Below are 27224 nucleotides of genomic sequence, written 5' to 3'. Positions count from 1 at the left end.
GTTCTATTAAGAGCCTCTTGTGGTGCAGAGTGGTAAGGCTTATGAGGCTGGGAGTTCAATCCCAAAAGCCGGCTCAAGGTTGGCTCAGCCTTCCATCCTTCCCAGGTCAGTAAAATGAGTACCCAGCTTGCTGGGGGGTAAACGGTAATGACTGGGGAAGGCACTGGCAAACCACCCCGTATTGAGTCTGCCATGAAAACGCTGGAGGGCGTCACCCCAAGGGTCAGACATGACTCGGTGCTTGCACAGGGGATACCTTTACCTTTTAATGGGTTCTATTATTGTCTTCAAATTTTCCTATGGCTTTGTAAATATGTTTCCTTTGCTGCTTTTTGATGATTTTGTATGTTCCCCCACCTCTTTTTATTATTTTAATATATTTTATTTTTAATGTTGAAACTTGTACCGAAAATTCTGCAGAAGGGTGAGAAACAAATCTAATAAAACAAAAATGTTCTGTGTAAACCGCCCTGAGCTGCAAAGAAATGGGCGGTATAGAAATCTAAATAAATAAATAAAATAAATAAACTCAGCACTGACCTATGGCTACCACTCAGTAGTTGTTTAAATCTCCTTCAAAGTTCGGTCACTTGGAGGCTTGTTGCATGTCACTGGCTGTGTATTTTGAACCCTGTGTCAATCCAATCGGAATGGAGGCAATAATATGATGAGATGGAGAAAATTCATCTAGTGAAGAGCAAAGCCCTTGGGATTCATTTTGTAACTTTATCACCAAGAAAGCACATGCTAAAAAGAGATTTAAAAAAACCTGAGTTTACTAAACAACTTTTTTGCACATGCACATTGTTGCACTACATATTTTTGCAAATGTGCTTTTATGACATGGGAAGAGATAGTGAATTTTCTAGGCAACAAAATTATTTCCTTCCTTCATTCCATGCACACTGAATGTCACAACCCTCGTGCCTGGATAGGTTGCTTGTATGTACACCATATTTCCCAGTATGAGTCACCTTGTTAAGCTTCAGCAGCATGGACAGCTTCATTTATAAAAAGCTAAAGTCACTTTCAATCAGAACAGTTTCAACAAGACCAAGTAAAGAGTAATCATCTCGCCTAGTCTGATGAACGCTGACCATGCAGGGACAAAAACAGCACATAAGCTTGAAGTACATCTAATTTTAAACTGCAAACAGAATAACAACGTCAAGGGACTCACTTGTAAAAAGTGTATTACAAGCAGAGGGAAATCATACTTTGGAACTTCACAGCATGCAACCTCTAGCCCATGCTGGAATCTCATGGGATCAAAAACAATACTGAAGCTATTTTTCTATTATAGTTGTTTCAGTTCATACAAGTTTAGCCTGTACTTATGATGCCTGTACTCACACAATTTTCATCTGGTATGCTATTAGGCTCTATCTACTGGTTGATGTACACATTCAGAGCTATTGGCAATGCCATACCAGATCGAAGTTGTGTGAGTACAGGCATCATGGCCTTGTATAGAAAATAAAGGTGAAGGTAAAGGTATTCCCTGTGCAAGCACCGAGTCATGTCTGACCCTTGGGGTGACGCCCTCTAGCGTTTTCTTGGCAGACTCAATACGGGGTGGTTTGCCAGTGCCTTCCCCAGTCATTACCGTTTACCCCCCAGCAAGCTGGGTGCTCATTTTACCGACCTCGGAAGGATGGAAGGCTGAGTCGACCTTGAGCCAGCTGCTGGGATTGAACTCCCAGCCTCATGGGCAGAGCTGCCAAATCACACAGCATAGGAGAGAACAACACCTGGTTGTGAAAAATATATAATACTCTCTGAATGTGTGTTCTATATATATAATGTAGTTTTGAGCATCTAAGAAGGCTGTAGAGGCTGAAACACATCTGGTTTCATGCAGTTCATAGGGCATGCTCATCCACTAGAAATGCTTGTAAATTGTACAGTCTGATACTGAGACCCCTAGTGTTTTTAATTTTATATGTGCACACTACGTAATCAATATTTAATTTGTTACTTTATTTTATTTGTTGTAGCTTGACCAAACTATAAAGGCGACCCCAGGGAAGAAGAACCTTAAAGATTGCTGCAAGGGAGACCACTGGCAGAAAGTCAAAGATGCTAGAGGAGGCCCTGTCTGAACCAATAAAGAATTAGGCATTATAGCACCCTTGTTCTCCACTGAAGCATAAGTCCTGGATAAACTTTCCAAGCAGTATGAAGCAGGCAATTCATTCATAGGCGGTGATAAATAAAGTCCCAATGGCTCAACCCAAGGGGACAGGAGGGTTAGGCTGCCTAGCTGGCAACGTGTTATAAACAGTGATGATACAGGTATTTCCCTCCTTTGTGTAGGAAACTCTCACGAGCCAACTGTGATGCCACCTCACAGCAGTCAATCTCACATTTTTACCATAAAGTACACAGGGTGGGTTGAAGAGAGAACAATAACCATTGTGTCCAGTGTTCAAAGAAGCAGCGCCCGGTCAAATATCAGCACCGTTTTGTATGTGATCATAAATCCAAAACCGAGGCTGAGACACACTGACACACCCAAGTTGCAATAAGGGCAGCATTCATTATTTTACCACATCATTTCTGACCCAAAAATTACATGCTGAGATTCTCTTTACCCTCCTATAGAATATTCTCAGCTAATTCCCTGCTATATATGGAAAGATGTATCGGGTTTTTAGGGAGGAAACGGTTCCTTTAAAAACTAGTTATAATTAGCAAGAATTGAAGCAGCTCAGAGAGGCAAATATAGACATTGCTGAGGTGAGGCATTAGCAGCCTGAGATTAATTAATACTCATCCCATTAGGGCTTTCTACACCAAGAAAATTTCCTGAGCCTGCCGTGTCACAATGGGATGACCGGATCATTTTTCATGCCTGGTGATGTAGGTCACAGGAAACATTCCTTCTCTCCCCTCCCCCCAAAAAACTCTTTCTTTTATTACAGCAACATGATGTCTCTTGACAGTTTTATTATTTCTCTCATAACCCCCTCACAAAATAAGGCTGCTCTCTCCAATTGTTAACAATCCACAATCACAGTGTCTCTGCAGCGTAACAAATTCTAGAGCTGTGTAATTCAGCAGAAAAGGGGCAGGGAGTCTCTTTGTGGCCCTTCAGAGACAAGCAAAATTGATTAAGGCCTGTCCTTTTGCAGAAGTGAGCAAACTTTGCCATATGCATGAAGAAGGATCATAACCACCAGAGTCTCTCTCTCTCTCTCTCTCTCTCTCTGACACACACACACACAGAGAAAAAAGTAAACAGAAAATGTCATCAGTGGTGTCAAAGAGAGCTGAAATGCAAGAAGTAAATCTGTTTAAAACCCTAAATGCACCTATAGAGAGCACAACTATGAGTCCCATCAACAATAATCAGTGGCAGCAACACTACTCTGAGCTACCTTGTTAGAGATATCATTGTCTGGACCCCTTCTGTTGCATAGCCTTTTGATTCCACCGCTTACAATTATTTTTCTGTCTGCCAGTGTAGGACACAATCCTTATGCTACAATAAATCCACTAATCTTTTAAGGGCCACGGGGCTCCTTTTATTCTCCATTTCAAGACAGCAAATTGAGGCTATGAGACTTCCCATGACTGTGCAGAGTGAATTACACAAAGCGGCACTGGACATTCAGCTCTCTCACACGTTCAACTCCATTGTCCTTTTGGTGAAAGGAGACATGGTGACCTAGAGTGAAGCACAACCAGCCCACCTGCACTACAGCTGTCAGGGAACAGAAACAGACTTCAGTGGACTTAGAAGGGTAGGATTCCGCTTAGAATGACACTGTAGGGTCACACAGAGCTGAACTGCCGGAGATGGCACTAGAACCCTGCTTCATCACTTCTATCCTGATCCCTGAGATAATATCAGTACAATTTGTTTTCACTGATATGGGAATCTACCAAATGCAAATAGAAGATTAAGGTTTATTCTCCCTTACTGGAAATCAGTGGCACTATAGATACATGAAGAGCCTCTTGTGGCGCAGAGTGGTAAGGCAGCCGTCTGAAAACTTTGCTCATGAGGCTGGGAGTTCAATCCCAGCAGCCGGCTCAAGGTTGACTCAGCCTTCCATCCTTCCGAGGTCGGTAAAATGAGTACCCAGCTTGCTGGGGGGTAAACGGTCATGACTGGGGAAGGCACTGGCAAACCACCCCGTATTGAGTCTGCCAAGAAAACGCTGGAGGGCGTCACCCCAAGGGTCAGACATGACTCGGTGCTTGCACAGGGGATACCTTTACCTTTACCTTTTATAGATACATGCCTGCATAGTGTGTTTAGGAAATAAGGTATATACAAATCTGACATTATTAAGGAAGCAGGAGAAACCAGACTGCTTTAAGTGAACAACAGTGCAATCCTAAACACAGTTACACCCTTCTTAAATTCACTGACTGCATGGACTTGGGGAGTAACTCTGATTAGGATTGCACAACAAATGAAGTTTTTTTTTTTAGGGGGGTGGGGAACGCAACAATCTTAAGGATCCAAGCAAAGAAATTAGAAGTGAAATGGAAAGGGAGAGGCTGGGAATTTGATTCTTAATCACCAGAGTTGAGGTTGTTCAGGCATTTTGAATTAACTTTGGGAAGACAGTGATGACCAGGTTTTTAACAACATCACCAGATCTTGCTTCGTCTTTGTTTCTTTGAAGCTTACTGAAATGTATTTTTCACACTGCTCTGCACACTGCCATCAAGAAGTGCTCAGCTCAGAGTATAGACAAATACTTAGAGATGTATCACTTCCTTCACATTTATTGAGAATGTAGATCAGTTAGAATATAAAAACCCAGAAAAGGGGAAGAAAGGCTCACGCAGACCCTGAGCAGCAGGAGTGAAATTAAATTAGTTCATCGCTAGGAGCTTGAAGCATTAATGAAATACAACTGGAGAATTTCCTCCAACATTTATTCAGTGTAATTAAATTCTTTTATTCAAAATCTATACTTAGCCAAGCATAAAATATTGCACCATCATAATAACTGCGCAAGGTAATCAAGAACTGAACTATAAGCATCTCATTCCTTTTCATAGCAGGCTGAAGATGTTAAATCACTTACAGAGTTTGAAGTGTATTCAAAGGAAACATGAAAAAGAACCTGCTTTTACCAGCTACTACAGTTCCCGATCCATTTTTCATTCTCTCTTTTAAGGCAGCCAGCAGAGGCCAGTTCTCACTCAGCGCTGTCTTGCATAGCCTGAAAGTTCTCGTTTGATGCCTTCTAGTTAAAGTCTGTTAACTATCATCTTTGTACTGCCACATGCTGGGCCTTGGAGGGAGACCAAGGGCTTTATATGGCCATTTTCCTATGGAAGAGGCACCATGCATGCAGGTTCCCAGAGTCACTACAGCTCAGGAAGGCACTCTAGCTCAAAGGCAGCAGAGCACCCATTTTGCCTCTACAGAAGTCCAAGGTCCACCCCCTGCCCCTTCCAATTAAGCAGTATTTGAGTTAACAAGGTGATAGATCCCAAACTCATTGTCATAAAATTTATGGGGCTTTAAGCCTAACAGCATGGGTCAGCAGGGTAAAGGGAATTAAGGCTGTAGTATATGCCACTGTTTATCATAGGTATTATTTGTTTATTGGTATGTGGTAACCTACTCTCCCAACATTGTTTTTTATTTTGGTAATTCCACGCTTCGCTTGACACATCATGTCTGATCCTTTCTGCATTGTTTCTAGTTTTGTAATCCTCATTTTGTTGCACTGCTTATGTTTTCTGACTGAATTGTTTTACTCTGGGTAATTCAGCATTGAGCCTCAGTAAGAAACACCAGCTATAAATAAATGAATATAGTACAGGGCTAGATTGATATAAATCTTATAGAAATTCAGATTTAAGAACCTGAGAATCGGGTCTAGTCCATACATACTATTTTAAACAGAGAAATAACTCCCAAGAGAATATACTTCTGGACACCCAGAAGGAACAGGAAACTGTGATTAATTTAAGCAGTCACTATCTATCGCTTTGGGAAAAATACAGCTGAAGTTGCATTTACTAACTGTGGCAGTAAAAAATGTGACTTAAAGCAAAAGTTTTTTTTGGATGTTCAGCAGGTCTCTTTGCCCTAACTTTCGAAATGTATCATTGATTTCACAGCTAGGCAGAAAAAGAAACACACCCTTACTGTTATTGGTTTTTCATCATTTAAAAGGAAAAAGCCTTCCCCCCTTGACCCACAGGAGCATCTGAACTGATCAAGGTTTAAGCAAGACCCTTTCCTTAGTTATATGGTTATGATGGCAAATTATATGTTTGTAAGCTTATCTAATTGCAGCTGCTACTTTTTCCTTTTTCCTTTTAAATTTTATCTGCTATTGGTTTTATTAGCTGTTTGTGACAATCCATGCTAGGAGAATGACAGGGGAGTACATTGTTCATCCCCATGGACCTATCAGCAGCTTTCAGTACAATTAAGTGTGGTATTCTTCCAGAAAGGTTGGGCGAGCGGGGGCACTATGTGCAGCCAGCTTCACTCTTACTTGGCTGACCGATTCCAGCAGGTAGTGAAAGGGGGGTACTACATAGCCTAGCGGCATTTATGCTGGGGAGTCCCTTAGGGAGCCAATTTTGCTTGTTTAACATGTACTCTAAACCAGTGGTCCGCAACCTTTTCATCACCGGGGACCGGTCAACGCTTGACAATTTTACTGAGGCGGGGGGGTAGTCTTTTGCTGAGGGATGTCGCTGCCGCTGCCTGAGCCCCTGCTCTGCTTGCTTTCCCGCTGGCGCCCCTGACTTCCCACTGCCCACTGGGGGGCACTGCCAGCAGCAGCTGCGCAGTGCCACGCCAAGGGGAGCCCCAGCCATGGAGGCCACCAGAGAGCACCAAAGGTGAGCCAGCGGCAGAGTGGTAGGGAAGCCCCCGAGGCAGCAACTGGAGAGGAGGACGAGGAGGAGCCGCGGCCCGGTACTGACTGATCCACGGTCTGGTATCGGTCCCCGGGGCTTGAGGACAGCTGCTCTAAACCACTGCAAGAGATTATCTAGGGATCTGGAATGTGATGCCAGTAATATGTGGATGACACCCAGTTCTATCTGTCCCGATTTGTCTGGGGGAGGGGAGGTGTCTGTGGATATCTTGAAGAGGTTCCTAGAGAAGGTAATAGAGTGGATGAGGGCCAATTGCCAGGAGCTTGTAGTACCTTTTAACATGTATCAACTGATACATCAGCCAAGGCCCTTCCTTGAACAGCACAATTGGGCACAGTGGTCCATGCTCTGATCACATCCAGGTTAGATTACTGTAATGCACTTTAAGTGGGGCTGCCTTTGAAAACTGTTTAGAAACTTCAGTTGGTCAATTGTCTAAAATGCGGCAGTTAGGCTATTGACAGTTAGACTATTGTCCGCTGGATACCCGGATACTATCACTCATTCGGAATGGTCTGCACCATGAGTTCCAGGGCATAATTCAAAATGGTGGTACTTACCTTTAAATCTCTAAATGGCTTGGGGCCAGGGTATGTGAAGGTTGACCTCCACCCATGCTCTTCAGCCTACCAGTTCAGATCGTTTTCTGAAACCCTGATCTCTGTGCCCTCCCTTCAGAAGTGGGGTGGGTGTTAACCAAAAATGGGTCTTTTTCAGTGGTGGCACCTTCCCTACTCTGTGACACTACCATGGCAATTACCTGGCTTTAGTCTAGGAGTCAGGTTAAAACATTCCTTTTCACGCAGGTTTTTAAATAAGGGGTCCCCCCCCTAAATATTTTATGGTCAATTTCTGGCCCAAAGATCATTTTCTCTAAATCATTTTAAGCTGTTCAGTGTGTATGCTGTTATGCCATGATTGGCTTTAATTGAGTCTAGATTGCTTTTAGCTGTTTTTGTCTTAGGCTTTGTTTTTTAATGCTTGTGTTTTACTAGTTTTGTTTTATATACATTTTCTAAATAAATAAAATATATTATAATGGGAAACCAAAATGGACAATGGTAACACATAAAGGAGTCAGTGACAAGCTACCATCTTCCTCTTCTACCATCTCTCTCCAGTCTGATCAGAAAGCTGATAGACATGCAGTTCAGACATCACATAAAATTATGATGTTGTAAATATGAGCTGGATCTAGCAGTAAATTTCACTACTAGAAGGAGAAAGGCAAATTCTGCCAACTCCCCATTTCCATTGCAAACCAATTTGGCCCTCCATCTTCTCCCTATTGCCCTGACTCTATTTAGCAGTGTGGCCCTTGTTTTGACAATTATACTAAGCAAATTAAATCAGCTATGCTTTCCTGTGAGGTCTGAATCAAGAGCCCAAAGAACTTTGTATTTACAGTACATCTGCAACCTCCTTCGTCTTATATGAAAACCTCAGGACGCGTTGATGGAGATCTGCCTCCTCTCCCTTCCCAAACACTAGCTCCAAAAGATCTGTTTAATCACTATCAAGACTGTACTGAGTTCAATTCATCCTCAGATGCTGTGGCAGGACTATTTTCAGTTATTACTTCCCTGGATGTAATCAGCTTCAACCCTGCCTGAAGTGATAATTAGTTTAAATGTGCTGGCCTGACAGAAAAATGACGCCATCTTTGCTAGAGACACAATGCATTGAAAGCTCTGATTTCACTGAGAGCAGAGGAGTGCAGCTGCAGCTGACCAGAGACATCACTTTGAGGAGCTGAAGAAAAGGCCACAGCACACTCAAAAACACCTCTCAGACTTCAATTGGCAAATACAAGACAAGCTTAATAACCCTCTCTTCTCTACCTTAGTACACTTCATCACATCCAAATTGCTTTTCTGTTTCACAACACTTTTGCAATGTGCTCTGAGCTCGAGCTGATTTCGTACATTTCCTCTTTGAAGGGATGTCAGTGCCACTTGGCTTTCCTGAAACCAGATCTTCCCCTGATCTTGCTCCGAATGGGCTGTCAAGCAAGTCTGGTGATAAAGTAAAGCAGCTTCATCTGTTAATAAAACAGTTCTGAGAGGGAGAGTCATGCCCCCACCCCACACCTTACAAAACCCTTAGCATTTTCAAGAGTGTTTGTCCAACTGTGACATGCAGTTGCAGGTCAATAAAACTGGAAATGATTGCACATCATGAATGCTTATAGGAGGTGCATCTCTGTGCAGCATCTCCCTTGTTTCAGATCTTTGACAAATAACAATGTCTATTGTGTTGGATCCTACCAAAATACAAGAGGAAAGAGCAAGGAGAAGCTGATCTTAAAAACAAATGTCATTTAAGACCTTGCATGATAAAACCATTTGGTAACATGAATTTGGTAACAATTAGAAAAGGAATACAAGATGGCTTGAGAGACCTCAGGTTATCCTGGGACAGAATCATAAGTTGCATCCTTTCAAACAGCAAACAGAAAGAGCTTGTAAAAGTGGGTCTTTTTAATACCTTTCTCCCCTCAACATCCTGTACACCCCAAAAATATTTTGCTGAAGGTTGGGAGACCCACCTAATCAAAAGAATGTGGGCTGCCATGAAGAGGAGAAATCAAAAAGATATTGCCTTCTCTTCCCTCTTTCACTAGCAGAGGAATTACATTACTGAGGAGCTGCCTTCTAATCTGCCACTTTCCCTGGCAGATCCGGGCACACAGGAGGGGGGGCAGGCACACAACAACAAGTTTTATTTACGGCCATTGAGACCAAAGTTCAAGCGCACAATTAAAATATCAGATGAATACAAAAATAGATATTTCAATACAAGAGGGGTGTTTAAAATGAAAAATATACAACATGTTGGGGTTAAAAGTTTTAACCGTTAAAACTCATCTTTGAAATAGCACTGGTAGGTGGGGCACACACAGAAATCCTCCTGTCTGTGGAAAATGTGTTTGGTATCAAAGCTTAAGATTAACATTTATCTGCAAAATATTTTCATATCTGGGATACACAAATATTCCAGAAGCAAAGCTCTATTCCCCAGCAGCATGAGACAGATTTGTCAAACTGCTTCGTTTTTCACCATATGAAGGTGGTTCAACACAGCTGAGTTTTTGGGATAACAGCACAATGCTGTTAATACAAAGAAATGTTTTAAAGTGACATGTAATCTCCACTGTTGTTTTGCTATCCTTATCTTGGCTCTTTTTATATCTAGTTACACAGAAGAGAAGAAAAAAGCTGTAAACTACACATCTTAGATACTGAAACTTTATGATTATACATTAGGCTAGCGATCCCCAACCTGTGGGCCATGGACCACATGTGGTCCTTCGACTAATTGGAGGTGGGCCCCGAAGGACGCCTTCTCCCCCCCGCCCCGGCCCTTTACAACACACTTCAGGTGTCATTGTCTCCCATCACCCCCAGATGGGACTATCTCGTTGCAGAGAAACAAGCTCAGGGTTCCCATTGATTTGTCATTGTCATGAGTTAAAATTTCCATGAAAATAAAATGTTCCTTATGTTCATTGTTGTGGCGTGTCTGTATCTTATTCTGAAGGGATGTTTAAACATTACCATAGCGATCATAGAGCGTTAGGGCAGTGGTTGAGAGTAGAGGAGTAAACTACCTCCCTCCCACCGGGCCTCAGTAAAATTGTCAAGCGTTGAGTGGTCCCTAGTGATAAAAAGGTTGGGGACCACTGTGTTAGGCCATTTGGTACATTTTTCTCAGTAATGCTGGTACGGGAAAAACAAGCATGTTACTGTAATGTTCATTAGCAACGAACTTTTAAGGCTCCAAAGTGAAACGGGACTGTGAAGTTAAATGGACCATAGTTATTTTATGTCTGCATGAAATTGAGGTGTGTGCATGAAGAGGAGGGAGAAGACTTGGTTCTCTAGACCAGTGGTCCCCAACGTTTTTATCACCAGGGGACCGGTCAACGCTTGACAATTTTACTGAGGCCCGGGGGGGGTAGACTTTTGCCGAGGAACGTCATCACCACCACCTGAGTCCCTGTTCTGCTTGCTTTCCTGCCAGCGGCCTTGACTTCCTGCTGCCCACTGGAGACTGCTGTGCAGTGCCATGCCAAGGGGGAGCCCCAGCCATGGCAGCTGTTGGAGAGCACCAAAGGTGAGCCAGCGCCAGAGTGGCAGGGCAGCCCCCGAGCCCCCGAGGCAGCAGCTGGAGAGGAGGACACAGGGGAGCCACGGCTCAGTACCGACTGATCCACGGACCAATCCCAGTCTCCGGACCAGGGGTTGGGGACAGCTGCTCTAGACTATCATTTTCCTTTCTGTTTATGTCAGTTTCACTGTGAATTTGCATGCACATCAGCTCCTTTATGCAAGAAATATGAAGATCAGGCAGTCTAAGGGCAACTCTAACCTTCTATATTAGATTATAGTCAACAGTGGTACTGTCAGAGTAAATGCTCCATTGTACTGATTTCTACTTTTAAGATAGAGAATGCGAAATAATAGGAGTGGGGGAGAGGGCAAAAAGTTTGGTCTTATTTATTTACTTAGATCAGCTTTTCTGGGCTTTTTTTTGAGAACCCCCTGAAATATTCTTCAGGCTTCGAGAAAGCCCAGAAGTGGCTCAATCATGCAGAATATGATTGGGAAGCATAGCTGTGCATACACCCACTTAGGGCCCCTTCCCACCCCTCCAAGCCCATCTTTGGTCATTTTGGGATGGGGGGTCGACATGACCTTATCACTCAATAAATGTTTAACAAATTTTAAAAATATATTAAAAATTAATTAATTCCCACACATTCAAGAAACCCTTCCATGACCATCAAGAAACCCCAGGGTTTCATGAACCTTGGTTGAGAAAGCTTGACTTAGATGATATCTATGCCATCTCTTCATAAAGCCTGCTCAAGCTGGTTGAGAAATAAAAACACAATAAGAACATAAACACCATAACAGTTGCAACTATTAATAAATGACTGAAAACCCAGCAAAAACATAAAAACAGCCTAAAACACATATCACATTTTTAAAAGTCTCATAAAAATGTTTCTCAAGCTGCAAGAACAAGCTGTGATGGACAACACTTGGAAAAGAAGGTTCTGAGTTCTGTAACAACAGTAACAGTGAGGAAAGAGTAAAAACTCTTTACTAGGCAGATAAAAGCCAGGAACTGACTAGTCACAGCTGAGTGAGAACTGTTGTACTGGCTGTGGGCTGGGGGGCAGACAGTTCTCCCAGAGCTGGATCTGAGACTGGTCAGAGAGAAGTCTGACAGATCCTTAGGTGAAAAACTCCTCGGAGAAGAAACTCTAGTGAGAGTATTGGGTTGTCAACAGAGAGTTAATCCACACAGTATCTGGCAACTAGAGCAGTCATTTGGCAGAGAGAATTTTGGAAGTCAGGTGAATACTCCCAAATTTGGCCAAAGTGTGAGGTGAAACCTTCTAGGAAAGAGAAGGCAGAACCCTGCTTAGTTGGTGGGGGGAAATCAAGGGAGTAGTTCATAAGACATGTGTCAATGACAGTATGAGTAAAGTGAAGATATATGAGTGCAAGGTAGAGCTTCAGTCGCCTCAGAAAGGGAGACAGTTCTGGTTCATCCAGGAAGAGAGAAAGTTGTGGCACAAGGGCAATGGGCCCACTTTCCAGAAACCAGGGAGAGCTATGGGGAACTCTATAGAAAATAAAGATTTGAGAAAGACAAAGATATTCTAGCGAAAACACGAATACGACATCTTTTTGTTAAAGTAAGAAAAGTAAAATCAAATAGGGTAGGTGCCTGGTGAACCCTCAGAGAAAGGACATTCCACAGGTGAGGTGCTATTACTGGGGGGGGGGGGGGAAACCCTGTCTGGTGACCACAAACCACATTTCTGAAGGCATGGGTATTTGTGTGGATCTTAAATTATAGCCTGGGTCTCTTTCTGTTTTTTGTTGGTCAGTGGTACAAATACAGGAAGTGACCTAAAAGCTTTATCTGCACCAGAAATAACATCAAGAATCGCTGAGCACCCTGCCTAATAGTTCGCACAGATAAACAGAATCTTCAAATTTTTCATATTATTGTTATTGTTGTTATTAATTTTATATACTGCCCTTCTCTGCTAACAGGCTTGGGGCAATTCTGAAATATTATAATTCCGTTTAATAAAACCAATAAATACCCCATGCTCTGTTTTCCCACTTCTTCTCCATGTATTCAGTGCTGGAATGTTCTGGAGAGTGAAGGGACGAGGCCCATATGATTTTATTTACTTGTTCAGGTCTCAACTGTAAGCCTGGTGGAATAGTGCCATTTTAAAGGCCTGCAAGTTGGAGCTCCTCCGCCAGGTCTTTGGGCGATGGTCCTCCCCCTGGATTGGCTACTGCTACTCCCCAATTACCATCTGTTACTATTTATCCTGTGAGGCAGGGGGTTGGGAAGTTGCGGAGTGGGGGAGGGAGGTTATTTTCATCACCAGGGTGGGATAATTTATTTTATTTGGGTTTTATTTGTTGGTTTTAAATGTGTAACCCACCATGAGCCAGCTTGGCTGGGAGTGGAGGGCACAAAGTCAAACAAACAAACAACAACAACAACAACAACAACAACAACAATAATAATAATAATAATAATAATAAGTAGTAGTAGTAGTAGTGGTGGTGGTGTCAGGACCCAGATCTTGGCTGGCAACTGATTCCACTAGGTTGGAGTAAAGGCCAAGAAGGCCCTGGCTCTAGTGAAGGCCAGCAACACTTTTTTCAGGCAAGGGATCACTGACATGTTGGTATTCGAAGATTGCAGTGTTCTTCCAGGGGCATACTGAGAAAAGCCCCCCCACCCAACTTAGTTACTCTTGGGAGATGGCAGCAGCTGTGATTTGTTGGTTTTAAATTTTAAATGTGTTTTTAAAAGTTATAATTAGATTGTATTCTTTCTATATTAATTTATTTGTATCTCAGTACTGTACAGGATCTTCTTATCCATCCGAGGGAAGTAAAAAAATTAAATTAAATTAACAAAGATATATCGGGGGGGGGGGGCAGAAAGCAAGTGCATCTGCATAGTTCAGTGATTGCTCAATCAGTAGTGAATCTTACAACTTTCTGCTGGGGGGTGGAAAATAACATGAAATGTATGGTTCCCTTACTGCACAGTACCCATGCCTTCTAACTTGATTGCCTTCTAACTTGATGTGACATCCTGAGGGTAGGAAAAACCCAGAAAAATTGGGAAATTCTTTCAGTGGTATTCTGGCTAAAACAAGCACAACACCATAGATTATCAACTGTGTCCAGTTTTGGACACCACAATTAAAGAAGGATGTGGGCTAGGCTTTTCAACCAGTGTTTTGTGAAACCCTGGAGTTTCTTGATGGCCCTGGAAGGGTTTCCCCAAGTAGGTGGGAGTTAATTAATGTTTAATATATTTTAAATTTTGTTAAACATTTATCAGTGATAAGACCATATATGGCCACGTCAGCCAGCCCCCCCCCCCCCGCCAATGATGGGTTTGGAGATATGGGAAGGAGAGAGGCCTTAGGTGGGTGTGTACACAGTTATGCTTCCCAACCACATTCTATATGATTACATCACTTCTGGGGTTTCTCAAAGCTTGAAGAATGTTTCAGGGGTTTCTCAATGGTAAAATGGTTGAGAGAGGCTGATGTATTCAAACTGGAGCACATACAGAGAAGGGCAATGAAGTTGGTGCAGGGTTTGGAGACCAAGATGAGGAAAGGCTGAGGGAGCATAGTCTGTTTAGCCTGGAGAAAAGATGACTAAGTGGTGGTGTGACAGCCATCTTCAAGAGCTTAAAGGGCTGTCACACACAGGATGGAGCAGTTGTTTTCTGTTGCCTTAGAGGGTTGGACCAGAAGAAATGGAATGAAATTGATTTAAAAGAATTTTCAGCTAAACATGTGGACAATTAGAGTGGTTCTGCTGTGGAACAGGCTTCCTCAGGAGGTGGTGGGTTCTCCTACTTTGGAAGTTTTAAGCAAAGGCTAGATAGCCATCTGACAGAAATGCTAATTTTGTGAATTTATACAGAATGTAAGTGGGTGGGAAGAAAGGATTGTGTGGCCCTTCTTGCATATCCATAGAAACGCTGATCACTTCAGGGTTAGGAGGTGAATTTCCTCCAGGCCAGACTGGTCAGGAATTCTGGCTTTTGGGGGGTGACATTATCTGGGAACAGAATTGGGGCCAATGTGGTTGGGCAGGTAGTTGTAAATTTCCTGCATTCTGCAGGGGGTTGGACTAGATGCCCCTGGAGGAACCTTCCAGCTCTATAATTCTCACTAAAAACTATTAAACAGCTGAACAGTGGGAAGAAAGGCTCTGTCAGGCCATAGCAGTCTACTGCTTTTAGTTCATAAGGCCAAAAATAATAAATTATTATGAATTCCTTTTACAGAGAAGCATCAGACTTTATTCACATAGCTTTTTCATTTCCACCAGATTAGGGAGATATTATCTTTTGCTTGGAACATTAAACACATTCATCCCCACATCAAATAATCAGAATGTTCATTGTCATTATTTTTTGTGGCAAGTAGAATAGCTAGCAGGCACCAACATACAGTCTGGCTATGTTATACTTGTGTCTCAGGTTAATTATTCAGTAAAATTAAATACAGAAATAATCATTTTATATCCATATCCATAATGAACAACTTTGCTTAAAGACAGAACAAAGACAGCTATCTACTTTGAAATGGCCACTGCCTAATAGCAAGGCATGTGGCATGCATGTGGGCAACTGAATGAGGTCAATCTTTGAGACAAAAATTAGCTTTTTCAGAAAGCTTACTGATCACCATGGTTGGAAAAAGCACTGCAGGATTACAGTTACAAAAACAGGTTGCCTTGTTGATCGTAGAAAAAACAACGAAAATTCACAAACATATTGTGTAATGAAGGACTTGTTTCTTATTATCATTACTAGGCTCCAAAGGGGGGGCCGCAATAGTGGCCCCTGCACCCCCCTGCATGGGGACCCCCCCGGCAAGTCGCCCCCTCCCATTGACATTGACTGCAAACCAAGACTGTTGCGGGGCTGGTGTTAGTTTTAGCTCGATTTGTCTTGCAATGAGGCAAATCAGCAAAACATGATTTACCACCCCGTATTGTACTTCCAATCAGGGGACAACCAGGGGCATCCCCATATGGAGGGGGAAACGCATGACTGTCTTGCCAGCATTGGCCCGCCTTTGCACCTGCCCTCACCTCTCAATTTCCTGTTCCAAGTAATTTTTTTTAAATGGCGCAGTTTGTGTATCAACAGATTATATGGATGAAGGCAACCACCTGAGACAGCATGGCCATCAACAGATTCTCTATTCCTCATTCTCATTCCAAAATACCAACTCCACTTGCAAAGATCAAGGGAAAATGGTGGAAAGGTGTGCAGCTTGGTGGGTTTACAGAGGTAATTCAAAGGGTAAATGTAGTGCTGCTAACACATAGCAATTAATAATTCTCCTTTAAAAAATATAATTAAATTTTGGTACTTGGGTAACCTTTTGAGGCCTCCAAACCACCGCTGAGAGAGGAGACTGGTTGTCTCCTATGATTGACAGACTGATGAGCAGTTAGTAAAGTTCGTGTTGCACTCTCTTCTGCCTAAGCTGCAACCTCGTATGGAAGGGAAGAGGTGTGACACAGTGGCAGAGAAACACGGGCGTGGGCTCCCGTATGGAGGGCTGCAAACACAAGATTTACAATCCTGCATTTGCAAGCAGGAAGCCACGTGTGTTTTACCCCTCTGTGCGGAAACAGTCAATGTTTTGGTAATGTTTTGTATCTTCATTCATTTTCAAACTTCTCATAATGTTCAAGTTTGGCCAGTAAACTGGTTTCTAAGGTTAGCTTACCTCAAAAGAGTTCATGCAGCGAAGGGAAGGTGGCAATGAAGCATTACTCTGAGCCATTATCAGTATCAGTTCCAAACAGGTTTTGGATGGAAATGTTAGAGGATGTACTCCAAAGTCATTTTCCCATGCATCAACAAGGCTGGAAAATAACCAAAAGTGCTGTTATTTAATTATTATACACAGGAAGCTTAATGTTTCTGATAAACAAAGAACTGTAACGGATAATTTGCAAATCAACAGGCTGAGGAAACTGGTATAAAATCCACCTCTGAGTGTATTCCCTAAGAATTTCTCTGCTGGAACAGACCAAGTCCATCTAGTTCAGTACTCAGCTTCCATGAATGGGCCAAGCCAGACAGATGCCTCTGTAATTTCAGAAGCTTTGCCAGCTCCTCCTATCTGTCAATTTCACTCCTTGGTGTAGCTGAACAGACCATTGCTCCAAGAAAGTCAGGAATCTTGAGTTCACACTTGTATCTAGTTTGTATCTCCATCTCTTATTCCAATTTCCAGAGTTTTTGGAAAGAATAGCCTTATATATAGTGCTTCAAAGGAGATACAAGGAAGTGGCAACCATCATTACTGCCATCTTTTTTATGTGTGTCCCTTAAGTAGGTGACTGCAATTGACTTCTGGCCATTGTGGTTTGAGGATTGAAACAACTGTTTTACTTACTGATCTATGTTTGTTTGTGTGTAGTGTAGATAAGATGTTGGATATACATTTTAAATAAAATTATGCTACAAAATTATGCAAGTTCCTCATTAATACTGACTTGTGCTCAGTCACCATTATCACTCCCTTTCTTGACAATGCTATTCTGTTCTTATCTACATTTTACAAAGGGGCAACTGAGTCACATAAGTCTACTTGCTCAAGAGCACACTACAAGGACTTTGGTGAACAAGCGTTTCAACCTTCATATATACAAAGCACACACTCTGTCACTGAACAACATCCCAATGAGGAGGCCTGAATAAGTTGATGAACACTTTCAAACCACAACCACCCAATTTACACATGAAGATCCAATTCTCAAACCATTTACTCACAAGTCATTCCCACAGCAACCATCAGAATGTAATTGAGTGATTTTAATTGTTTAAATGTTATCTGATAGGCTTTATAAGGCATTCTGTGACATATTAAGTCCCTGACTAATATTATCCATGACAGCAAATTTCTTTTAGCTGCATGGTTCCAGTCTCTTCCCCCTGTCGCAAACAGAATGTCCGCCACATCTTTCTCTTGAAGCTTACAGAACCAGATAATGCTCAGTAAAACCTGCCAAAACCATTTTGGCATGACAGGCAAAAGAAGCTCCCACAGTAATCACGGGGAGGGGTTTGTGTTGCTGGTGCTAAAAAGCAAAGAGAAGAGATGCAGCAGCGATAGGGGTGAATAGCCACAAGGGATGGAGAGATGGTGGCAGCAGCAGGGCACACCTCAGCACCAGGAGGGCAGGCGTTCCCTACATGACGTGGCACAAGGTACCTTCTCAGCAACACACGATAGAGACGATGCTCTGCATGTCTCAGAGTTGAGAGTCTGAGAGAAAGATGGTAGATTGTCTATGGCTTTGAGCTGCATTTTGGGTTCAGCTGCAGCTAAAGTTCGTAATGATTTTATACAAACACGGAGATATTCTGTGCTGTTTTCCGAGGCCAGCCAAAAACTGCTGGGCCCTTATGTAGCACAAGTGTGAACAAGAGTTAACTCTTCCACATAAAAGTATACCAAGACCTCTCAGATCCAGTGGTTCATGCAGGTTCCCAAACAATTCATTATCAAGTCAATTCCACATTTTAAAGAGTAGTCTAGGCTGAATCAATATTCCAACAAGTGGCTAGAGGATAAAGTGCACTACAAGGTCAAAAAAATAAATCAATCACGCATACCAACAAAAGATGAACTGTTTTACAGACTCAGCCATTCTAGTCTTCCCATGTTAAGCTTTAAGGTGCTATTTTTTGCTACAAGCACAGCAAGCCTTATGGAACGCATCTATTTTGAATTCCATTTCTCTCCCCCCGCCCCCTGCTTAGATACAAACATTATATTTTATTCTCTCTCCTATGTGGATCCTCTAGGGAAAGAAAGTGCAGAGGTACTGTTCCCGCTGAGCACTGCCTGAACTGGTTGTGCTTGCTCATTAATTCCATGCAATAGTTACTTATACAGGTCCAGAACACAACGCAATCTACAACAGTCTCAGCAGTGAGTCAGAATGCCTCTCATTAGACAAGACCCAAATAGCTCCCTGAAAAATGGCTTGCATCGCACTTTCAAATTGTTTTCTTTCACTCTAATTGCTCTGTTCATTGAACAAAGGCCAGAGCTGTTGCATTTAAACCTCAGCTTTCCGGAACTTGTATTTTAAAGAGAGGCTGGAAGACAGCAAAGAGTGATGATTGTACATTACTGGAAATTAACCACTGCAAAACAACGAAATAACAAAGAGAAAGCATTTTCAATCGTTGCTACTTAAGCAATGGCAGGTTAGCTGGAAGAAGGGCCCAGTTTAATCAAACAACCTGTTTGACAGCAGTGGGGAGTGTTTGGCAATAGTTTTTTAACACTCACAACTTCCCAGGTAGCATTCCCCAGCATTTCTAGAATATTATCAATGACATACAGGACAAGTGACAGCAAAACGTTGCGGGTCCTTTCCGCTTGCTTCTAATGTAGCACAGCTTAAATTCTGCCTTAAGTGCAAACTCTAGTATGTGGCATGAATTATGGAGCAGTTAAAAAAGAATCCTGAACATTTTGTTGCTGATTCCTACTTGTAGTTAAATAAAAGGAAGGCTGACAAAGGAAACTCCAAAGCGGTAAAGGTCAGCCCCGTAGTGGATACTCTAAGCATTATGCCACACTGAGCCACATAGATCACGAAAGCACTATTATAACTGTATAGATAAGATGGATACAGCACTGCACTTAATTGCAACACCAGTGGCTACTGTGACCCATCTGCTAACACTAGCTAGGAGATCCTAAAGCCTGTGGTTTCAATATAGACTACCAATTCAATATAAAATCTCTAGCAGGACACAGGCTTGTATCTGACGAACTGCCAATGGAAAGGGTTCAGATTATTCCTGTACTGATAAAGGAAGAGAGGCCTTTATGGATTTCTAAGCCACTCTGACTTCAATCAAATCTTGAGGGTTACATGGGTGTCACAATATATACCTATACCTCTGCTCTGCGTATTGCGACAGCGAGTGCTTCTGACCTGTATATACAGTCCCGACAGAGAGATCAATGATGAAGAATGCCATTTCTATCAACACAAGCTCATTATAGAGCCTTTTGGAGCATGAGACATGAAAACTCCGACAAACGGGGCTCCATTATACTGGAGACACTGAAAAAAGAACACATCAGTATTGGTTGCAAATAAGCTAACGCTGGGTTTATAAAGCTCTTCTAGAGATGCTTATAACCAAAGAGATTTCTACTAACAGTGCAGTGTTATGGATTTTCCTTCTTTTCCTGCTAACCAGAAACTTACAGCTACAGATCAAAGCAATTATTTACTATCGCATGCTCTCTCAAATGAAATCTTTCCATGTAAACAAATAGCAATATGAGAATTTTTGGAAAATAAGAATATCTGTTTTCTGAAACTTCAATAACTGTGTGTGATGGAACAGTGAAGGAAATTTTTGTGTTAGCTTGATAATATTCTGAAGGGATAGTGATCATGCTATCTTCAGATAAGCAGAAACAGCTGTAGAATCATCAGGCAAGAGAACAATACAGCTTGAACCCCCAGTGAGAGCCAGTTTGGTGTAGTGGTTAGGAGTGCAGACTTCTAATCTGGCATGCCGGGTTCAATTCTGCGCTCCCCCACATGCAACCAGCTGGGTGACCTTGGGCTCCTCATGGCACTGATAAAACTGTTCTGACCGAGCAGTGATATCAGGGCTCTCTCAGCCTCACCCACCTCACAGGGTGTCTGTTGTGGGGAGAGGAAAGGGAAGGCGACTGTAAGCCGCTCTGAGACTCCTTCGGGTAGAGAAAAGCGGCATATAAGAACCAACTCTTCTTCTTCTTCAGTGAAAATCCTGACTGATGGATACTATCACAATGACAGTTTGGTTGTGTGAATGAAACAGAACAGAATGTACAGACAAAAGAAACTGAGCCACACAGTGTTGGTGTGTAGAGATTCTTCAGTTTAAGCCCACTGATTGCGCTGTAAAATTGCACTACAAGAATATTAGCAATGTAACTATATACTCTAGGACAGTGGTCCCCAACCTTTTTATCACCGGGGACCACTCAACGCTTGACAATTTTACTGAGGCCCACTGCCCTAATGCTCTCTGACTCTGGTCGCTATAGTAATGTTTAAATATCCCTTCAAAATAAGATGCAGACACGCCACAACAATGAACATAAGGAACATTTTATTTTCATAGAAATTTTAACTCATGACAATGACAAATCAATGGGAACCCTGAGTTTGTTTCTCTGCAACGAGATAGTCCCATGTGCGCCTGCCGGATCGTGGATGAAGTAAAGGGCTGGGGGGGGGAGAGAAGGGGTCCTTTGCGGCCAACCTCCAGTTAGTCGACACAGGTTGGGGATCGCTACTCTAGGACATGACTGGAACTCAAATATGTTGTACAGGAGGCTTGGGTTCAGCATACCCAGAAAACAATTCATCATAAAAATCCTCAAGTTTTCCCTGAGGATTGTAGAAGATTTGGGTTCTATGTAAGTATGAGATGAGAAATGAAGGGAGTAGAGGAAGGCCTTTTTGATTTCTTCCCAAAGAATACCCATTCAAGCCCAACAGCTTTCAGGGGGGAAATGAAGGTTTCAGCAAGTTTTCAAGAGGTAACACTGTGGAACAAGTTTTCTGTTTGACCACTCTGGGTTTAAAAAAAATGTTTATGGTAGGTTTTATGAGATGAACTTTACATATTGTTATTTATATGGTTTAGATATGCTGTTCACTGTTTTACGTAAGCCACAGATCTTTTGATGGAAAAGTGAAAAGTAGGCTATACACATAAATATGTGTTTCTGCATTGGACTGTTCATAATTAGGAGAATATATTAAAAGCAAAGATATTCTACATTGGGAAAGTGATTAGGAAAGGGATGAAATTATACAGCTCAATCAAGAAATTCAAAGGTTACAATTGCCATGCAGAAATGATACGGGTATAGCAGAATTCATGTAGGACCAGACTGCATCCATTAGCCCTTTGTCTACTCAGATATTCCACTAGTCCCACCCCTTGCCCAAGTTGGTGCAAAGCCCTCTCAATTATATACTTTTTGTATTTTGGCAAACTAAATCACAACTTTATTTTGTTTGCTAGTCGGGTTCCATGGCATATCTTGCTTGAAGACAAACTTGAAATCCAGAGTAAAAGACTCAGAAATTTCTTTAGGAGACTGCAAACTGGTACACAAGACTCGCTACTGCTGCAGCTAGGGTGAGGCAAAGATTTGGGATACAGGGTAAATCCTCCCCCACAGAGGCATTTGTGTTCCCATTTCAAGATCACACAGAACACATCTTCAAATGAAGCACAGTTTATAAATTGATACCCAAGGCAGGGAGATACTATGCTTGCTGTGGTCTGCAATTTACATTCAAAGGGCAACTATAGCAAATTATGATTTACCAAAGCCCACAAAGGAAATAATTAGCTTGAGGCTGTAAAGAGGCTACAAATGAATGAAGAAGTCCAAGGATCCCAGAGTTGGGCCTGATGGCTAAAGCAGTCTTGGTCTCTCCTTAGCCTCCTTAGTCTCTTCTTCCCACAGTGGCGGATTATAATCCCTATAGCATTTCCTTTGTATACTTGCACCTTCTACTACTTCCCTTCTATCCCGCTCTGACAGCAGGGGGTAGGAATAATGAGAGCTTCCGCCATGTTGGGATTGTTTTTAAAGTCTTTTAATGGGTGTTTTAACGGGGATAAGACTATTGTGACCCACCACGAGCCTACGGGGAGTGACGGGAAATAAATCTAATTAAATAATAATAATAATAATAATAATAATAATAATAATAATAATAATAATAATAATAATAATAATAATAATAATAATAATAATATGGGGTGATCTGAATTGTACCCAGAACTCAAAGGATGAAGGCATGCAACATCTTTTTATGCTGAGTTTAGGACACTGTCTATATAATTTGTATTTTGTTGAGAGAAATTTAACTTCAGATATATTTTAGTTTGGTTGTTCTCATTGCATAGTGACATGGGCTTTCCAGGGCAGCTATCATGACTTGAACATTATTTTCTTGAGTGGTAGCAACTAATCCAAGACCCAGTGTTGCAGGAGCTTAATGGAGATCCTTTTTTCTCAATGAGCATCACTTTTATCTTACCAGAATTTGCTGTTTTCTGGCAGGACAAAAATAACAGTTAGCAGTTCTAAGCTTCTTTAATCTAGAGAAATGGCTTTCGAATTCTGGGATATGTTGTCCTCATCAGCGCTTATCTTGGCAAAATACATTTAGAAGAGGGGGGGGGAAGTCTTCTACTTGATTCCCAATACACTCTGTCAAATCTTATTTATTCTCGAACTACAGTTGCCGCCTCTGAAAAAGAAGCTTTATTTTACCTGGCTAAATGGAGGGGGGAATTTTGTGTCTTTAGTAAGAGCTAAAGATAAATAATCCCAAATCCCGATGGGTCTTGTTAAAGTCGCCTCATAAAATTTTTACACTTGCATATGAGTTTGGAGAGGGAAAAAATGTCGACCTGGCAATTTGAGCTCACGCTGACTAATGTAGCCTGAGGGAAGAGATTGTCGAAATTCATGTGGCTGGCTGTTTGAAATGGCTGTAAAGCAGACAATTATGATAAATCACTGCAGAATGTGGCTAATGATAGATTATTCTCAGACACAATAATCTCGTATTTAAGTAAACAAAATAATGAAGGCAATGCCCTACAATCAGGGAATTTCAGTGCTTTTTTGGTGATACAATATTTCTCACATTTCTAAAGTAATTAAACCCTAACATGTTTTTACAATCTGGCAGGTATAAATATAGACTTCTCCCATTCTGAAGCATTGAGCCTGATGACCAGGTGCCAGAAAACACTGAAGTGTGTTCTAGAATGAAACACTTCAAGCTGCAGGGGGGAAGTCATTCCATGGTGGAATACCTAAATGTAGAAAACTAGCACATCATGGTTAAGCATTCAGCTATTTTTTTAATGTTGGGGAGAGCCATCTATGACCTTTCAAATGTACAAATGCTCCCTTGCCTGCAAGCAAGAAAAGCTTTTGCCCTCAATTCTGTCTGCACTATAGTGTTAGTGAATCCAAAATAACCCTGGAGAAGAATGCATTATGGAGCTTGCACTGAATCAGAAAATAAAAATGTCATAGATAATAGTGAGAATGGACCACCACTGGTCACTGAACCCCCCCCCCCCCCGGGCCCCAACTGGAATCTGAGCATAGTACCCATCCCACAAGCCTAAGGATTTTGCTATTCCTTTTATGCATTGCTTCCCAGCAACATCTGACTGTTCAAAGAAGGAAACAGATATCCAGACTGAGGAGCTTGTGATCTGAGCCAGTAAGAAACTGTAGAGGCTGACACCAAACAGAGCTTATACCTCAACTATGTCAGCCTTTAAAATTAAACAGTCAGATAACCCTACTAAGCCCCCAGGCATGGCCATCCTGGTCTACTACCTCTGTATAGGGAAGTTGAGGCATGTGGAGAATTCAGTAGGGAAGGAAGCAATCGTGGGGACAAAGCAGCAGCATCAAACAAGGGTGCAAGCAAAGAGAAACAGGACTGGAAGCTTGTGACACTTGACTGACAGTTCCATTGTGAAGGCTCAGTAAACCCTGTTTTTATGTGATATCAGTTGTCAGCCTTATGTTCTTAAGCACTGAAGGGCTAGCCAATGACTCTGAAGATTAGCTGCTTTTCCTCACTTTCCTTTCTTGCCAAGGTAAGCAATCATAGCAAGGGAGTCATTTCTGGAGAGCGTGGTTTACACTACAGACCTACAATTGACCTGACAGCCAGAAGGGAGTACAGATAAGAAGAGGGGGAAAGGACTGAAACACACCTGAACCCTTCATTCATGTAAACTGATGTCACAGTTACACAATAACCATGAATCAATATTGCATTCTAAAAGTATTTTTAAAAAGCCTGAGATGCCTGAATCATTGTTTGAGGGGACAATATGCTTGTAAAGGTGATCATACATTCTGTAGTAATTTATCATTTGCTATGAATTCTTTTAAATTATTTTTAAAGGTATTGGATTGCAAAACATCACTATTAATCTTTGAAAATGCATGATGGTGCAAAGTTCTATCAGGCTGCAGTTGACTGATGGCATCCCCATATGGTTTTCAAGCCAAGAAACCTGACCAAGATGCTTGGCCCCAGACAAGTGAAACTGGACTCAACCAGAGACAGGGCTTTGCCCGCCCTGGCACCAGCCTGGTGGAATGCTCTCCCAGGTGAGAGCAGGGCCCGGTGGGACTTGAAACATTCCTGCAGGGTCTGTAAGACAGAGCTGTTCCAATAGGCCTGTGGGCTCAACTAGGGCTGCGTGCTTCGGCGTCTGAAGCAGCCATTCCAGGCCGAAGCAGCTCAGAGCTCTGCGCCTGCGTGCAGTTGCCAGGTTGCGCACCACCCCCGGTGCCTCCCCTCCCGCCCTGCGCCGTGGCGCTGGCTGCTTCGGCCTGGAACGGCCACATTGGATGCCGAAGCACACAACACTAGTTGAGACCAACGGAAACATCAACAATAACTGGCCTCCCTACGTAGACAATAACCATAAGGACACCATCTAGCCAATTCCACCACAGCACTTTATTCCCACTCCCTCCCACCAGAGGGAAGATGGGGAGCCCCTGGGTTTTAAGATAGATCAGTTTTAATAATAATGTAACGTTTTCATGTGTTCTTAATTGCTCAATTATCTGGATTAATGTTGTAAGCCACCCTGAGCCTTTGGGGAAGGTTTGTCATTGGCTACCTCTGCATTGCAACCCTGGACTTACTAGGGCCAACCAAGCTTAGTTTCTGAGACTAGGCTAGCCTGGGCCACCATGTCAATGCCTGAAAGCGTGTCATAAGGTCTAGCTTTCAGCTGTGTTGTAATAACTATTCCACAGTTTGCAATACTCTGGACAGCCGTACACGGATTAAACCCTGACAGGCAACTTAACTTTCCATTGACCTTGTAAATTCTGACAGTATCCTCATCCAGTCTTTACACCATAAGTCTGCCTTTGTTGACACAACATTTACAAAGGAAATGGAAATTGTTTTGATTTCTGTCTGTGCCATTATTATGGGATTTATTATTCCAAGGAGACCCAAGAGATGTCCTCTCTTGCAGTTCCTTGGGCAAGAGCATTCCAATATGAAAAGTGGAACTGGACAACAGCGAACTGCACTGCAGGAGGAAGCAGAATGTAAAGCATCAGAGCTCTCATTAGAGAATCTAATTCTGTCTTTTGAACAGATAGTGTTTGGGGAGATCAGTAATGCCTTTCAGTGGATTAATGAACTTGGTATTTGAAATCCAACATAATATCTTTTTTAAATTACAAAAAGTACTTGCTAATTGCTGAGAGATTTACAAACATCAAGGAAACAATCCCTTCTTAATAAGCTCTCAATAAAAATGTGCAATAAATGTGACATTTGTCATTAAGTTTCACAGTACTGCAAAAATAGGTCTCAGGAAGTATCTTTATTATGGGCAAAAATTAGTTCAGTGGGGAAAAAAACTAACTCTACTTCAGTCAGGCCTTGTTTCCTTTCTTATGTAGATATACAATGTTCCTATGCTGGAGATCTTCCTGTTTACACTTGCTGAGTGTAATCACTGGGATTGGCTTAACTCAGTGGTTCTCAACCTGGGGGTCGGGAACCCATTAGAGGGTCGAACGACCTTTTCACAGGGGTTACAGCAGGGCAAGCAGCATGGCGGGGGGGGGGGGGTCATCCACACAACAGATAGAGCATTCATCTGTCTGGAGCAGCGGAAAAGAGCAAGATTGGCATGGTGGGACAAGAGGCAGAACTGAACTGAGAAACCTGGGGGGGGGGAAACAATTTATATACAATTATGAAGAATGGATCTTCATGCCATTGTTCAGTTTCAGTTTAATTTCTGAGAAAGAACCCTTGCATAATTTTATGGTTGGTGGTCACCGCAACATGAGGAATTGTATTAAAGGGTCGCGGCATTAGGAAGGTTGAGAACCACTGGCTTAACTGGACACAAACGTGGGTACTTGCTAGTTGCAAAAGCTTTTCCAATCATTTCATAAATTGTTCTGACAAAGGAAGGAAGGAAGATGAGGAAAGAAAGTTCAGGGTTTGATTTACCTAGAAAAAATATGGAAAACGGGGTACCATTGGTTTCTTACACTGCAATGATGTGAACAGGATCACAGTCTGAGTAGTATTAAAGGCCCAAGGCTTTCCAATGTCTGAAAGCCTGAGGAAGCTGGCCTACAAATGAACTAGTTGTCATTAGCCTGCATAATG

At 42.2% G+C, this 27224-nt stretch overlaps 1 protein-coding gene across 4 annotated transcripts in view; it reads right to left on the bottom strand.

The window, feature by feature from the left end:
- The window catches only part of UBE3D (ubiquitin protein ligase E3D), a 67961-nt gene that overhangs the window by 15560 nt on the left and 25177 nt on the right, over positions 1-27224 (bottom strand). For all 4 annotated transcript variants that reach the window (XM_077305835.1, XM_077305852.1, XM_077305842.1 and 1 more), the window contains exon 9: positions 16691-16829. In XM_077305835.1, coding sequence (XP_077161950.1) covers positions 16691-16829 — 139 coding nt within the window. The remainder of the gene's footprint in view (positions 1-16690; positions 16830-27224) is intronic.

Source organism: Paroedura picta, chromosome 1, assembly GCF_049243985.1.
Source record: "Paroedura picta isolate Pp20150507F chromosome 1, Ppicta_v3.0, whole genome shotgun sequence".
Taxonomy (NCBI): Eukaryota; Metazoa; Chordata; class Lepidosauria; order Squamata; family Gekkonidae; genus Paroedura; species Paroedura picta.
This window is presented reverse-complemented; position numbering and strand designations above follow the sequence as displayed.